Here is a 15,736-nt window from a genome sequence, read left to right as displayed (position 1 = left end):
TAGCTAATTTTCTGAATAAAATATATGTGTTTCTATTATCTGACTATACATGAACAAATATCTTATAGGGAGTGTATCATAAGTATGGGTATGGGCTTGAACAGGTCAACAATTATATAATATAAGAGTGTTGTATACATGTATACGTGAAAGTGATAAACCAGAATGACCCAATTATCGAATCAATGAACAAAACACTTAATTCCTGTTACTATAACACTAAAATATGTATGACCTTGATCAGAAACAGTTACTGATTTTATAACTAGTCTTAATTTTTCATTTGATTGTCTCGTTTTTGGGATAAAAATTATATAGATTATACTTGCAATTTGAACCTTGCAAGTAGTTGATTTTAGTGGGGGATAAATGTGTGATTTTCTAAAAAGTGCAGATTTGAATGCAGAAATGTTAACGTTGTGTGAAGGTATAGCATATGTAGATTGAAAAGGTATCGTTTGTTTCGGTGGGTTTATCTTCATAGTGAAACACTTTACCTTTGACGGTGTTTAAATTTAATGTGGACTGGTACTTAAATATATACATATTCACATTTGTAATCATCTGAATACCGAAAAGGTTTTCCGTTTTAAGACATACTGTCTTCTAAGCTAGGCGATGTCAATTTTTGGGTTCTTCTTTCCTATTCTTTATGGCGGCGAGATGATACAAAGAAATATATAGTCCATTTGAGTTTCATCAATCTTCGAAATAAAATTTTCAATAATCATTTTTCAAAGTAATTTATTTTATAAACGCATTTGCTTTTTTTTCTATTTCAAAGGAGAGATTACAAGCTAAAGTTTGTGTTTGTCATTATAATATTTATCATTAGATAGAGAAAGATAGTGATTTGATATTGTTAGGTTGGTAGGGTTTCCACATGCATGTTTCTGATTTTCCCATTTTGCCTGATTCTTACGAAACAAAACTTACACTTAAACCAGCAGCATCCGATCAGCCTGATCGGGGAACACGCGCAATTACGTTTTATTACATAAGGACATGTGGGCTGTACTTAAACAAACAGCTGTGTGTAAAATAAAAACAAATGCGCGTGTGGTTATCTAGAGTAATCAAGGGAACCAAGGTTATAGCGGTAATCAAAATAATGTAATCCAGGGACAAAGACCAGACATGGTAAACAGACATACACAACAAAGAACATAAAGTAACTAAAATCATACATACAAAGTAACAGAAGTTAATGAGCAACTCGGACTCCACCAAAAACTGGGAGCATGGACCAGGTGCACCGGTAGGGTAAGCGTCCTCTGCTTTTCTAGAAACACCCGCCGAGTTGCTCATAAAAAGTCAAGTCCGGGGTAGACAAACGAGGAAAGGAAAACTATGACCCGTTAAATAAATCAGTTTTCATGGTGCTGATGGATACACCATAACGATCCACGAGTTCATGATGACGACCATAAAACTTCTGTAGTGATGACTTCAATCTTGTAGCAACATAACCCTGTTCCAGAAGCCTATTTGTTAGAGTTCTAGCGCGATGCAAAAAGTCTGCGTAGTTTCGGCAAGCTCTGGCATAACATATGAGTTGTGATGTGAACACTCCATACGCAGGAGCCGAAGGGATGTTGCCACAGATGAAAGGAAAGTTGACAATTCTGAATGAAAAGTCATCACGTTTGTCGTAAAGTTTAGTCAATAGTTTTCCTTTACCATCGATTTCTAAGTGTAGGGCAAGATATGAGGCTGACTTCACAGTGTCTGTAGTATCTTTTATCTCAAGTTCTTTTGGATAAATGCGATGTATCAAATCCCCGACATTAGATTGTTTACAGATAACACGTCATCTGTATAGCGGAAACTGAGATTGAAGGACCTAGCCAAACAATATTCTTTCTTTCTGATCAGATCAGCTATTAAGTCAGCCTCATAAGAGTAAAGGAATAGGTCAGCTAGTAAAGGAGCACAATTTGTTCCCATTGGAATGCCGACCGTTTGTCTAGGTAAATATATGCAGACTTTTAGAGTTAATTATTGTTTGCTACAATAGACTTGAATAGAATGCTGTTGTTGGGATGCTTCAATTTCACAAGCTGTAAACAAACAGTCTAAAAATGGAACATCATTATCATCATTTTGGTTCTCAGGATCCAAATTTTGTGTTAATTTATTTCTTATATAAAAAGAAAATACTTATAAATGCATGTCTTTATTTGTTGTTCTATTAGGACTTTCACCACCCATGGCACACTTGATGTCATTGGCCATTTTATATATATAAATATATATATGGTCTTTTATATCAATTGATTCACATGTTAAATTAATTTTTCCATCAGTTGGTTTTGCTTTATCTTTTCTGGCAATATTTCTCTTCTTGACTCTTTTAAAATTATCTTTTGCGTATTTCCTTTTTTCTGGCCGTTGATTATTTTCTATATTTATATTAATATTCTGAAGTCGTAGTGCTTCCATGATGATACATTTATTTTCATTTGTTCAAAATCCCCCCCCCCCAAACTGTGACGGTTACAAATTTCCCACTTAAATATGGGGCCATCAAGGAATTTATAGTTAAGCATTTTATTCATATTAATTGATGTATTTTGTAAGGATTACTATTACCTTTCGAAACATTTTATTTTTGACAGGTATATACCTCCCATCTGATGATTGTTGCAATGTTTTGAGGATTGGGATAATGATTAAAAATCTCTATCCTTCTATAACCTCGGTGTCAAAGGTCATGCATTTTTGTTTCATTAGAGGGGATGATAGGTTTTAATTAAGTCGCCTAATAATGAAAAAAATGATCTGCCGAGAAAATAAAGTTTTACGAACAATGATAAATAAATTTCTAGCAGTGACATGTGGTAATCTTTGGCCAACAAGTAATTCATAGTAAATTGTATAGACACTTTACCCACAGAATACCCCAAAATGCCCATAAAGTTGATTCTGACCCACTTCGTTAAATGATGACAAATAAACTTTGTAAACGTCAGTGAAAATAGAAAATCTGCAGAATGCAAGTGTACTTTCTTTGGCTGTTACTAAAGATTAGTTATAAAATCTCAAAAGCTATGAAAGTGGGCCAAACCATCAGGAAGACATTGAGCATGAAGTAGATTGGGATATGCGTTTGGAATGTTCTTGTACTCAATGCAAAAAGGCAAAGTTGGCTATGTGAAGGGCAAAGGGCTCACATTAGTGCTATTAGGAAAACCAAATAGAAACTATTTTGGAGAATGATACAGAATGAGGAGCCTGGAGTCATGAGCAGTACCTCAGAAAAAAAAGTCGTCGTCTTAATAGAGATAGAGTAGATGACTCAGTAGTGGTTGTGAGGAGAGAGGTTATGCCTATCTGTGTTTCAAATCTTCTGAGAGAACTTTATCAAAATCCTAAGTCAAAGCCAAACATGGGGCACAGATTGTATTGTCAGTGAAGTCACAGTATCTCCTTCTAACACAGTGGAGTCACCATTTGAAAAATTGTCTGTGGTTACTTTTCCAATTTTTAGACCAAGATATATTCAAAGGATCTGCCAGTTTAATAACATTTCAGTAATGGACAGAAAAAAAATATTGATAATTATTGAAATGGATCAATTTTATCACAGTTTTTACTTTGGTGGAGACACAGTGGAGGAGTTACCCTGCAAGTGAATCCACTGTGAGGAGTGGAGGAATTAAAGTTTTGGTTGACAGCCATGAAAAACAAAATTTTTAGTCCGAAAAACAGGGACTACCCGGTATATATACTAAAAATCTGTAATACAAATGTAAGGTCCCTGTCTGAAATTCTTGTAGGTCTATTCATAAATGCGTTACACAGTGCAAACTACATCATAGCAGGGAGTGTATATTAGAGGGAGAACTCACTTGTAATAATCTATATACTGTAGAATACTGCCGTTGCTAATTGGCTGGTTATTAGCCAATTTTCTCAAACTTCTGTGTTGAAAATAGGGTAACTTTGCTAAGGGTATTTGTAAAAACAAGTGGATGGACTTAGATGAGTGATGCCTCAAATTAAACATAAAAGATTAGAGAATTGCACATTTATTTTTTATTTATTCAAAATAAGAGGAATGTAAATATTTCCAAATATTTTTTTAAATATTTTCAAAATTTCAATAAAATGTCTTTTTAGACACATATTAAAGCAAAAAAAAAATCACCTTTTTAAAGGTTCATAAATTACATGTATGATTTGTCATTGAATGTTTGTGAAAAATATTGCATTTATTAAAATGAAATTAATATCAAATGAAAGAGAAAAATCTGCTGAATGGCGATGGATATTTTTAATAAGTTCGCTTTGAATAACAATAAAACGATACATATATATTAATTGGTTACATAAATACATTACATATGAATGAATAGGTGTCAGTTTTTCATTGCCAGAATATAAAAATGGGGTGGGTAAAAATTTTCTGGGCCGCACACCAGTACCCTTTTACCCGTTGAGTTTACCCCCCCCCCTTTTCCGTGAATACATGTAGTTGTCATAATTTTTAAAATCTTTAAATGTTATTTTTTTTATTAAAGAAGGCAATGTTGCTTACATGTATGTGTAGAATACTGAGCATAGAAGAATTTAGCCTTTTAACATAGTTTCAGGGACATGCATGTGATATTTGCATTATTGAAATTACAGCTTCACAGTGTATGATAACCATGACTAAAACGTATCTTGACAGGTAATGTTCTATATTATGACTTTAGCTTGAGATATCAAAATATTGAAAAATGTATTTCTTATGAAATACAAGAAATATTTCTCAACAGGGTCGTTAGGGGTGCGAGATTCAAGGCCGTGCACATTTATCATTTGTAGCTAAAAATATTCATATTATCACTCAAATCAAAGTAAACACTTGAAAGCAAAAGTGAGCAATTTCACTGAGTTTTCTTCTGACACATATCTCAAGAACTTAGAACATTTGTTAACCTGAAACGGCTTTCCATCCATTTACTACCGGTCCATTTTGAACATTGGAAATAACCCCGTACCGGGACCTCGTAAGAATGCAAACTCCAAAGCAGCTCCAGTTCCGTACCGTTGACGTTCCTCCACTAATTCTGGAATGGCAAAAGTAGTGCAGGCATGGAAGAGACCAATGCTCCGGAGGCCTTTGGCATCATGACAATTTGTCCGAGATTGCTCTGACGTCCAACGGCTGATTTGCCAGACTAGCTGGCATTGTTATACAATTTTTATTTGAGAACTGATTTTCCTGTAGATTATGTTACAAGCTGAAACACAAGTAGGACAAGTTATTAATTTCACAGGAAGAGATGTTATCCAAATTTTTTGTTACTTGAAAAAACTGAGGAGAACCAGGGTCGTAGCTGCCTATACGCAAATACGCAGTTACGTACTTTCGGAAAAAGTAACAAAAATAAAAACACACATTTTAAAGATGAAATAAAGGTTTTATGCAATGACTCACTGGGGGCCTTGAGCGAACCCCCCCCCCCCAAAGACCCCTTGCCGTAATTTTGCGTACAATTAAAACAGGCCTAGCTACGCCCCTGAGAACAATTGTACATATGAGACTAATGCATGATTGTTACATGTACTGGTATGATATTATCTCACCTTTTACAATTATGTAAAACAGTTATGATGTCACAATTTTATGTGATTAAGTTAAACATCTAGTAATTTTGAATTCAGCAAATAAATAAATTTTAATTTGACCAACAGATGGACTTAAGGAGCAACCATTTAATTTTTAGAGGGAAAAGGGACGGGGGCTTATAATTAAATTTGGAAAAAGATAGGATGGTAGCTTATGGTAAATAAAATTCAGGATGACCTTTTGTGTAAAAAATCAAATGGTTGCTACGTACATACAATGTAATAAAACACAAACAAAAAATGCTATCAGAGAGCATTTACAATGACAAATACATGTATAAATTCACATCTTTAAGTTATTTTGAATTTGATGTACCAGTACTGTTTTTTAAGACCAAATCAAAGATATGAAAGTTCTTCTGAAGAGGATATTGAAGAGTTCCATAAGAAGAAAAGAAATGACCTACTTGTAACAAGAAAATCTCCTAGGAAACAGAAGTTTTTTAGGAAATTCCCAAGTCCAGAACCACCCAGTCCACCAAAGTCACCATCTCCAGGATCATCAGTTAAGGACTCTAGAACAAATATAATTGATTTGGTTGGGAGTGCAAGAAATGAAGCATCCTCTTCTGGTTTTCAACAAGTTCAAGGTAAATATACATGTACTTACCTACGATGTATATATGCACATAAAATAGTTGGGGTGTAAAAGCTTTTGAACTGTTTGGTGTACTGGTATCTTAAGGTAGATTATACCTTATATTTCAGAGAATTTTTCTCTGTCATCTTGCAAAATGTTACTGAAGTAATGAGTAAATAGAGTTTGAAACTGTCAAAACTTCAGTAATTTAAAAAGAAGTTTCTCACATAAAACTATTTATTCAAGACTTAAATATCTCAAAATTAAGTGTAAAATGAAAATTTAGCACATCGTTTGTTTAAGGTCATCTTTGAGAAAAAGGGAAATCTATATCCGGTTATCCAGTACTAAAAATCTATATTAACTAGTATTTGTAAAAATAGTTTTCAGAATACATGTACATGCACTTGTATCAAAATTTAAAAAACAAGTCATATTGGTTCCTTTGTGTAACTAGTCCACTTTACAATGGAATTGATACGGAATACAAGACTTGTTAACTTTTTATATGACATTTGTCATACCTTTGACCTTTGATTTATCTCCATCAATAAATGCAATTTCAGGGTTAGAAATAAAGCTGTTAACTTGTATGGAGCAGATTAAAACACAAGTGCACCAAAACACCACACTATTACAAAATGTTTTGGCAAGGTTGGACAACAGCAACAGCAGACAACATCTTGCACAAGGATCACCAGACATGGAGGTGACCGAGGAAGATATGCCAACTTTGCGGGTCACCCCAATTGATCAGATCCATCAAGCTGAGGTACAACTTGATGATGAAAAAATCGACAAAAGATTGGTAATTATCTTGAATTAATAGTTTTCTTTTTTGATAAAAAAAACTTATGTATCTAATGAATTTCTGCTTGCCCATTTATCAGGACAGTATTATGGAATATTCAAAAATGGATGCATACATGTACATATAAATATATTTGTACAAATATATCCTTTTAAGATAAAACAATGATTTTTTTTTAAATTTTAAGTTCATTTACTTACTTCCTTAAAACATGTAGTGGAAGCAGGGAATTCCATGTATAAATGGGGTGGTCAAACTCAAGGTTCAATGTTTTTTAATGGCAAATGCATCATATTCACTAGTGTCGATAATACAAAGTTGTCGGTAAATAATGAAGTTGCTTCATTATATTTTGCCTTCTGAGTCCAGTTTCATAAAAAAAAAATCAGTGTTTCTTCAATCTTGGATTTCAAACAACCTGATTGGTATAAGTTTAGAGACCGGACCCTGGGTATTTTGATTATTTCAACCATTTTCTGCCTTTGAAAACACTTTGATATTCTACTGACACAAGGACTTTGAATGTAGAAATTAATATAATGTTTTATTATTTCTATCATTTTTCCAAAAAAGTTTGCATTTTTACAGCAAAAGACAAAATCGTAATACTATAAAATAAGAGAATTTTTTAGGTGTTTTTCGAAATTGGAAGGGAAACGAAACATATACATGTACATTTGAAAATCAAAATACATGTAATTACAATTAAATTTTCAACTAACTGGTAATAGATAAAGTCACAATAATTGATGCATTGCTTTCTTAATGTACAGTTCATGGTTTGACTGAAGGGGGTGCAATTACATGTACATTACAAAAAATGTTGTGTTGGGGGGGAGGGGGAAGATTACAAAAGAAAAAGGGGTCTTGATGCAAACATCATTAGGATTTTGAAATACTACCTAAAAAATGGGAGTGGTCACACACAACCCTTAGTGTACGGGCCAGAATTTATGCCTGCAGAGTTATTTTTTTCCAAATTAGTAGTTTTATTTTGATGAAATGGAAAAGTCTAATAAGACTTACATGTATATAGTATGTAGTTCATTTTTATCTTTTGAAATAATATTACTTAAGAAAATGAATGAATATTTATAGGTTAGACTGCTCAACACCATTGGTGGCAAAGATATTAAGGAGACTGTAAGGAGGCTTATGGCTGCTATGATCAATAACCAATTAGCCATCAAGCTTAACTGGATGGGAAAAGGAAATAAAATGTCCTTTTCCACCTTAAAGCTAAAGAAAGCCCTATTCAGTGAGTATTTTAAATGATTTATAGAAAAACATTAGAACAAAAATAAACATGAGTAAACGGATCTCTTTAAAATCATACCATGGAGAGCAAGGATTTATCTTGGGGGTTGTGACTGTAGCTGTCGAGGAATGAGGGACCAAAAAGAGACAAAAAAAACAAGCATTTTCCTGTTGTTTGGATAATAACATGACGACACATGTATGTGAATGAATGTCTATGAAATTGTACTGTAAGGTGCTATACACCTAAAAGAAGGCCGCTATTGATTTGGGGGTTGTGACTGGAACCATATATGAATAAGGATCTACATTGATACTGGTCAGATTTTCATCTTGTGTGGAATGTTTAATTGCGATTGAATCTGTATCAAGATTGACTGATGTGCCCATACTTGACCCAACTTTTCAGGACTTGAAGTGTGTAGTCTTATCAAGGTGCACCCTTCAAAGTATTTTATTGTCAAATAAGTATAAAAATCTTCTCATCTTTAAAACATTAGTGGATGGATTGTATCAAGCATCGTTTGGTATTTGTCATCTCATATAATAAATCTCAAAAATGTTTTAGGCAATTGACATAAAATGAAGTGCAGCTAACACAAGTCATGCGCTTTAGAAAAAAAACTTATTTTAAAAATAGCTGCACCTAAAAACAATGGAATAAATCAGCGTCATCAATTAAACTTGCAGATTATTACATACATTATGTTGATTGACGAAATGTTTGTGAGAGGCCACTTTACCAATATTTTACAAAATGTAAACATTTATTACATTACTCATATCCTTAAGTTCAAGCATTCAATTCTTTATTCTCTAATTTTTTTAGAGGCAGCACATTTTAACAGGCTATGCTTGGGTGCTACTGACAAGGATATTGAAGATGTGGCAAAAGATTGGCTTCGCTTCGCCAAGGACCAAAGTGGAGGAAGAAAGGGAAGATTGAAAACAAATGACAATGGCAATGAGCAAAATTCTTAAACTGTTCTATTAAAAATATCAGTTTGCATACGCATGAAAAGTTGATTAATAAATACTGAAAGTTTGATCTTGTAAATCTGTCATACAGTGGTTCTGTTACAACTGGGTGAAGATTACAAAGTTTCTTACAAGTGGAATATCACAGCTAGTGTGCTTTTTAAAGGTTTGATATGTTGGCACAACATTGGAACATAATTTGATAAATTAGCACATTGTTTTGTGATATATTGCAAAAAAAGTCGGCCCAACAGTGGCTAATGGTTTGATATGTTGGCAAAAGGTTGGCCTTTAGTTGGCTTTCAATCTAATATATAGACAAAAATTGGCCCAACTCTGGCCAATGGTTAATACGTGAATTATTTACTTGATTAATGTTGGTGTTTAATCTGTAGAAGATTAACATTGTCAGTTCTGTGCTAGTTGATTATCTGGTTTAAACAAATCCATGATGGGCCTACGTAGATCCTATATTTTGGACCCACGTAGAGACTAAACGTTTGGCCAACGTGTGGTCCTTTACGTTGGGCCAACATAAACGACTACATGTTGAGCCAACGTAAGGGACCACATGTTGGGCCAACATAAAGAACTACACGTTGGGCCAACGTAAGGGACTACATGTTGGGCCAACATAGAGACTACACGTTAACATGCCTCGTGATGAACGACTTTGTAAACGTTGTAATATGATGTGTACAGAGAATGAATACCATTTTATGATTTGTCCAGCTTATAAACAGCTTAGACTGAAATATCTACCAAGGTACTATTGTTCATGGTCAAATGTGAATAAATTCATATCATTGTTAAAATGTGCTAGAAAGTGAATTGTTTATAATATTTTTTGAAAGATGCTTGGAATTTATTACATCAGATAATTAACATAATATTGTGATTGAACTCTGCTATGATTTGTCTTAAACTGTCATGCTGTTCATAAATGATTTATGGTATTACTGCTACAGCATTAATGTATTTCTGTAATAAAGTATTTTCTTATCTTATCTTCTCTTATTCAGGGTCGGATCTAGGATTTTAGATGGGGGGGGGGCACATTTAAAATTAAATTTTTGATATATTCTTCTAGGGTAGGTGCAATGTAGATATCTTTTGTGGTAATATTAGCGAGAATTTAAGGTTTCAACCTAAAACAGCATAAATCTACCCCTTAACACCCATGCTTTGCAAATTTTTTTGTGGGGATGGGGGCACGCCCGCCACGCCTCTGCCTGAATCCTTCCCTGTTATTCATGACTACTCTAGCATGTTTTTTTATCACTTATAGAAAATGAATAGAATGTAACACCTTATGTGCCATTCTAACGGTGGCCGGTACAATGTACTTCACGTATATTTTCAGAAAGTCATTGAACTAATAGTGAAACTAAAACTAGATTTAATACGTCATGACAAAGAGAAAGTTGTTATTTTAGTTTACAGAAAATGGTAATATAAAGTCTAGTTCCGCGGATAATATCAAGGTAAAATATTAAATTTTGATTATATTTCTATACTTTGAACACGTTTCCTACTTTTACTGCTTATTTTGACCTTTTTTTTTTGGAATCACAGTGTTCAATATCAATAGATATGTATACTCTGTAAACACAGAGGAGGAAGTGCAAATTTATATCCCATGGCTTTTCCTATCAACTAGTGAAAATTTATATAACATAGTTTCCATAGCAACCCAAGGTTAAACTTAATATGAATAATCACCCTTTGAGCGAATGTTATTTCGATTATAATGTGTTGTCTGATGAATGGTGCAGAGCACTAGACTTATTGCAGGTGATGTTGCCATAGATGACACGAGTTCGAGCCCCGGCGGGTTACGTTCAAGCATTTGCACTAAAAATTCGACAGTTTTAACATTGCATTGCAAAATGTCAGACCCTTATGTAAATTGCTGATGAAAAATTATCGATTAATTAATTGTGTATTGTCCTATACCTATAAGATGATTTTCATGACAAGTCGAATTAATTCCAGTCGATCTTTATATATGTGGGTCTTTGTCAACAAACCAAATAAGATTTTAACCGATTTTGTTTTCATCTTCTGAGAAAATATGAATTGTAAGACACAATGAATAGTAAAGAAATATACAACTGCGGTCAACTATTTTTTTTTTTTTTTTGAAGAATCTAACTAAATAACTAGGCATAACAAATTGTAGTTTCACGAAATTTTACTACTTTTCTTCTACATGCAATCCTAATTTCTCCGTAAAATACACATTTGATATCAATAAGAATTCCAAACTTTAAATTGATGGCATGCATTGGCGTTTACTTAAGGAAAGTAGTTGATAGATAAGGGATACTTCGCAAGTGATTAATATCAAAAGGTTTCTTTCGTTTTATAAATGATAATTTTCATATACTTCAGAAAAATTTCAACACTCGATAGCTGTCCATAAATTTTGGCTAGGTTTTAACATAATTTTTTAAAACTATTTTTATTTATAGATGTTTGGACCACAGGCTAGTGGATTCAGTTTTAATTCAAGTACGACACGACTAGTATTTGGAGAAATTGCTTCCCCAGAGGTAGAAGAAAGCATAATTGAACCATATACTGCACAAATCTCTCCGGAAGAATCCTTAAGAAGACTTTCACTCTTTCACAAACAAGATCTGGCAATTAAAGTGGACGATACTGTACTACATGTCAACAAGGAACAACTAATGACTGAATCACCAGTGTTTAAAGATTTGTTGTCCTCGGCAGAGTACAAGAAAGAAGACAAGGAATTAGACCTAGAGGGGAAAGATCTTAATACAGTAGTCGATTTTCTCCGGTGTACTTTATCGGGAATTGATGAGGCTCTCACGGGTAAATTCCAAGGCAAATTACTTTGTTACATTAAAAATGAAACATGTTTTATTATTTGATATTATCCTCAATAACGATTACCGGTATAAGATAAGATAATATTCGTATTTAAGTATTTTATAGATTTCTTAGTAATTGCACATGTATGTAATATCGTAAATGAATTATAATAACAAAATTAGGAAGGGCGGTAATTGTACTTATTGACCTAAATTTCGGCTGAAAGTACTCATCAAAAGCTGAAATCATTATGTTAATTGTGAGTTTTGAGACTCGAGCCCGTAAGAATTGAGAAAACAAAAAGATTTTCGAAATCTAATGCATCGGAAGAATAAAACTATTGCTTGAAGTGAACCCAAGTTCATAAATTCTGTTGGTTTTTTTGTACGTTTAGGTCACTATCTGGCAAAGAGATGGTGGCCAAGAAACTACTGCATATTTGTTAAATACATTGATTATGACATAGTTTATCATAAAGGAATATATAAATTTGTTTCTTGGGCGCGGAAATTGTTTTCTGAATGCAAATGTATCCAAAAACAGCAAATACAAATGTACCATTCCCTACCGTGTTTTTTTTAAATAGCATCAACATGTGACCAACATTGTAAAGTCTTACAACTGTAATCAAACCACAAAATATTGAACATTTGTACACATGCAGGTATTACTGTATTTTATAAACATTTTTCATTAAAATTGAGTTGGTAGTTTTGGGCTATGCTCATGGTCGTATGTCCGTACGCCTTTGCTAGACTACTAATTGTCTATTTGGTCTAATTTTAGACAAAACAGTCCATGATATACTACCACTAGCAGCAGAGTATAACACAAAACGGAGCTTAGAAAAGGCAGATAATTTTTTAGCAGAAAAATGTAAACAACTTGGAAATGGAATCAGCTCGGCTCAGATCGTTAAGAACATACTACAAGCAGAAAGATACCAGTTAGTCAGTTATCTAGACCAGTGTGTGGATATTGCATCTAAAAAATGCTTTGATAATCTTGTTACACGTCCACAGTTTGAAGAAATAAGTATGGAAACGAGACTAAAGATTTCACTAAAAAGATGGGAAAAAATGGATATAATTTTGAAATCAACTGGTCGTTTTAGGTCTGCGACAGAAACTGCGGATTTTTATAGACCGATTACCCCACCAGTTTTTCGTTCTACCCAAACCGGAAATCCAAATGCTGATTTGTATACAAAACTGGCTCCCTTTATGTCAACGAACTAGTTCTGTTCGTCCTTTGTATCATCTATTCGTAGGACCAGAAATAATGTTATCATTTTTCAATTTTAGCAAATAAATCTACATACCTGTATATGTTTAAAAGAAAATAATGTACATGTATCATTTTTGTACGACTTATTTCTCTTATTCCAATCTTTTCACACAAGGTTAGCTCATATATCGTGTCATGCACGAATCAGCAGTTTATGGTAGACATACAAAACTTTTATTAGCAGTCCGAGATATAGGTCGATCTTGACTTTTGATGTGTTAAAATTATGCAAGTCAATAAGAAAAAAAATACAAAAAATACATATTCTGTAGTAATTTTATAGGTTATAGGTTATAGCGGTAATCGAAATAACGTAATCCAGGGAAAAGGACCAGACATGGAAAACAGACACGCACCACAAAGAACAGGAAGTAACTAAAATAATCATACATACAAAGTAACAAAAGCAAAAGAAAAATATGGAATATCAGTCGTACTGTTAACCCAAAGGAAAACCAACGAAACTCTATGTGTTCGTTGTTCTAGCAGTGACATAAAGTATCACATTTTGTTGAGAGGTTGCGTATTTATGTTTATATCAAAAAAGACAATATTTTTATATGTTATGCAACTCACAGGGAAAAATCAGCGACACTATTTTTTTTTCAATACAATTGACCAAAATTTTCATAGAATCAATGAAATGCATTGAGGTATCCAAAATAATGTGTTCTTGATCATTGGGTCAGTCAGTCGGAATTGATAATATTTGTGTTGAATAAACCAATCTACCTGTGTTGCCCAAAATAAAATCTTAGTACTTTCACTTTATTGTATTTCTGTACCAAGTTTTCAAAAAGTGTTTTGCGAATAAACTGAACAACCAAGACACGTTTTGCCACTGGTATCATATTTAGTGTCAGCACAAAAGTTTTTGTTTTTGGTTTGAGAAGCTTATTGCATGTGACTATGGACTTGTTACACTGTTATAAACGAAAAATGTAACTGTTCCTAGCTATCACCAGGTCTCAGTTTTACAAAAAAAGTCGTAAATGTGAAATTGATCATAAATCATGACGTCACAGTGATATTTTAGTTTATGACGTCATTACTTACGATCAATTTTACACTTACGACATTTTGTGAAACAGACACCAGGGTATCAATAGAACAAAGCTGTAAATAATTAATGGTAGTTGAAGTATTGCACATGAAACCTCACAAACTCGGTCCTTCACATAGAACTAAAAAAGCAGTCTACATGTAGCAACGACTGATTCAACAATATTACGGTATCAGGCTAGCATAGTAAAATGTTAGGTGGTGGGGACAAGGAATGGGTTTTTTTTTACTGAATCTACATTTTAAGTGTTTGCTTTTGGTGGAATTTCGGATCTACTTTCACTTTTCACTTTATTATACTCTTTGATCAGATAAGAATTTGTATGGAATTTATATATTTCGACACTAGTCTTTATATGTATTCTTTTGATTAAAGCAGAAACAAGGTTGCACGTCCGTTGAATATCCTTTGAATCACGTGATCATGATAACCAATGAAAAAATATGAATGTTACACTATATGTATTATTTCCTTTCATCTGTCACTATCTATTGTTATTTACCCTAATCAATTGCGAGTTCTTTGATTGTTTAACGTTTTGGTTTTTTTTAGATTTAATACGACTGTTCAACCGAATAAGATGCAGTCGATCAGTATAGGTCAAGGTCAACAAGGCATATTTGAATATACCAAGATTGCTTTTTTGTTATCTTTGTACGAATGTATCAAGTTTACTGTTGCATTTAAGAAGGAAAAAAATGAATCAACATCGTTTAACTTATTTCATTGTTCAGTTGATTACTTAAAATCAAACGATATGGCATAGTCACTTGTAGTTTGAGTCTTATATTTGTTTAGTCTTCATATTGATCTGTTAATCATTCAAATTTGCACCTCACATATTGGAACAAAAATCACAAGTAAACTAAACTGTGGCTCAAATTTGCTTCGTGATTACACAAAGTGGTATACAGCAATGGAGACGAGTAAATGGCAAATACTTGAGGAAACATATTTGTGTATAATTAAAATTATTTTTAAATTATTATATTTTTCGTATGATTTTAAAAAATCTCTACACTCGATAAAATGTTTCCACTACAGTTTATTATTAAATTCGGCAAAAACTATTTTTTACAGATGTCTCCAAAGTTTGTTTCAGTCAGTAGTGATCAAACACATATTAATGTATATTTGTCAAAAAGGGGGTTGCTTTGAAACTTTAAAAAGAGGAGGCTGGGAGAGTAATACACTATAAACTATAGAAAATCATCCAGGGAATTTCTTAGAGAGCCCTCACTCCTTAATACATACGTTTCCGCTATTAAAATGGATAACCATGTAATGGAATAATCACGGA

At 33.1% G+C, this 15,736-nt stretch overlaps 2 protein-coding genes across 3 annotated transcripts; both read left to right on the top strand.

Moving 5' to 3' along the window:
• The first annotated feature begins 4,652 nt into the window (after positions 1-4,652).
• Positions 4,653-9,672, top strand: LOC148602885 (uncharacterized). Its single transcript, XM_088553340.1, has 5 exons — positions 4,653-4,675; positions 5,953-6,209; positions 6,766-7,007; positions 8,109-8,268; positions 9,097-9,672. Exons 1-5 carry the CDS (start codon positions 4,653-4,655, stop codon positions 9,246-9,248), a joined length of 834 nt encoding a protein of 277 aa, XP_088409466.1. The 3' UTR covers positions 9,249-9,672.
• A 930-nt stretch (positions 9,673-10,602) lies between these two features.
• On the top strand, positions 10,603-13,452 carry LOC148602884 (uncharacterized). 2 transcript variants are annotated; one of them, XM_088553202.1, is made up of 3 exons: positions 10,603-10,729; positions 11,720-12,086; positions 12,873-13,452. In XM_088553202.1, exons 2-3 carry the CDS (start codon positions 11,720-11,722, stop codon positions 13,322-13,324), a joined length of 819 nt encoding a protein of 272 aa, XP_088409328.1. In that variant the 5' UTR covers positions 10,603-10,729; the 3' UTR covers positions 13,325-13,452. The 2 variants fall into 2 exon arrangements, with proteins under 2 accessions (XP_088409328.1, XP_088409327.1); XM_088553201.1 differs by having other exon boundaries at positions 11,720-12,098.
• The last annotated feature ends 2,284 nt before the right edge of the window (positions 13,453-15,736 follow it).

This window comes from Perna viridis, chromosome 11 (genome assembly GCF_037379345.1).
Source record: "Perna viridis isolate PV_CMFRI_1.1 ecotype Kerala chromosome 11, ASM3737934v1, whole genome shotgun sequence".
In the NCBI taxonomy this organism is placed as follows: domain Eukaryota; kingdom Metazoa; phylum Mollusca; class Bivalvia; order Mytilida; family Mytilidae; genus Perna; species Perna viridis.
Note: the sequence above shows the minus strand (reverse complement) of the source record. Positions and strands in the feature narration are given on the sequence as shown.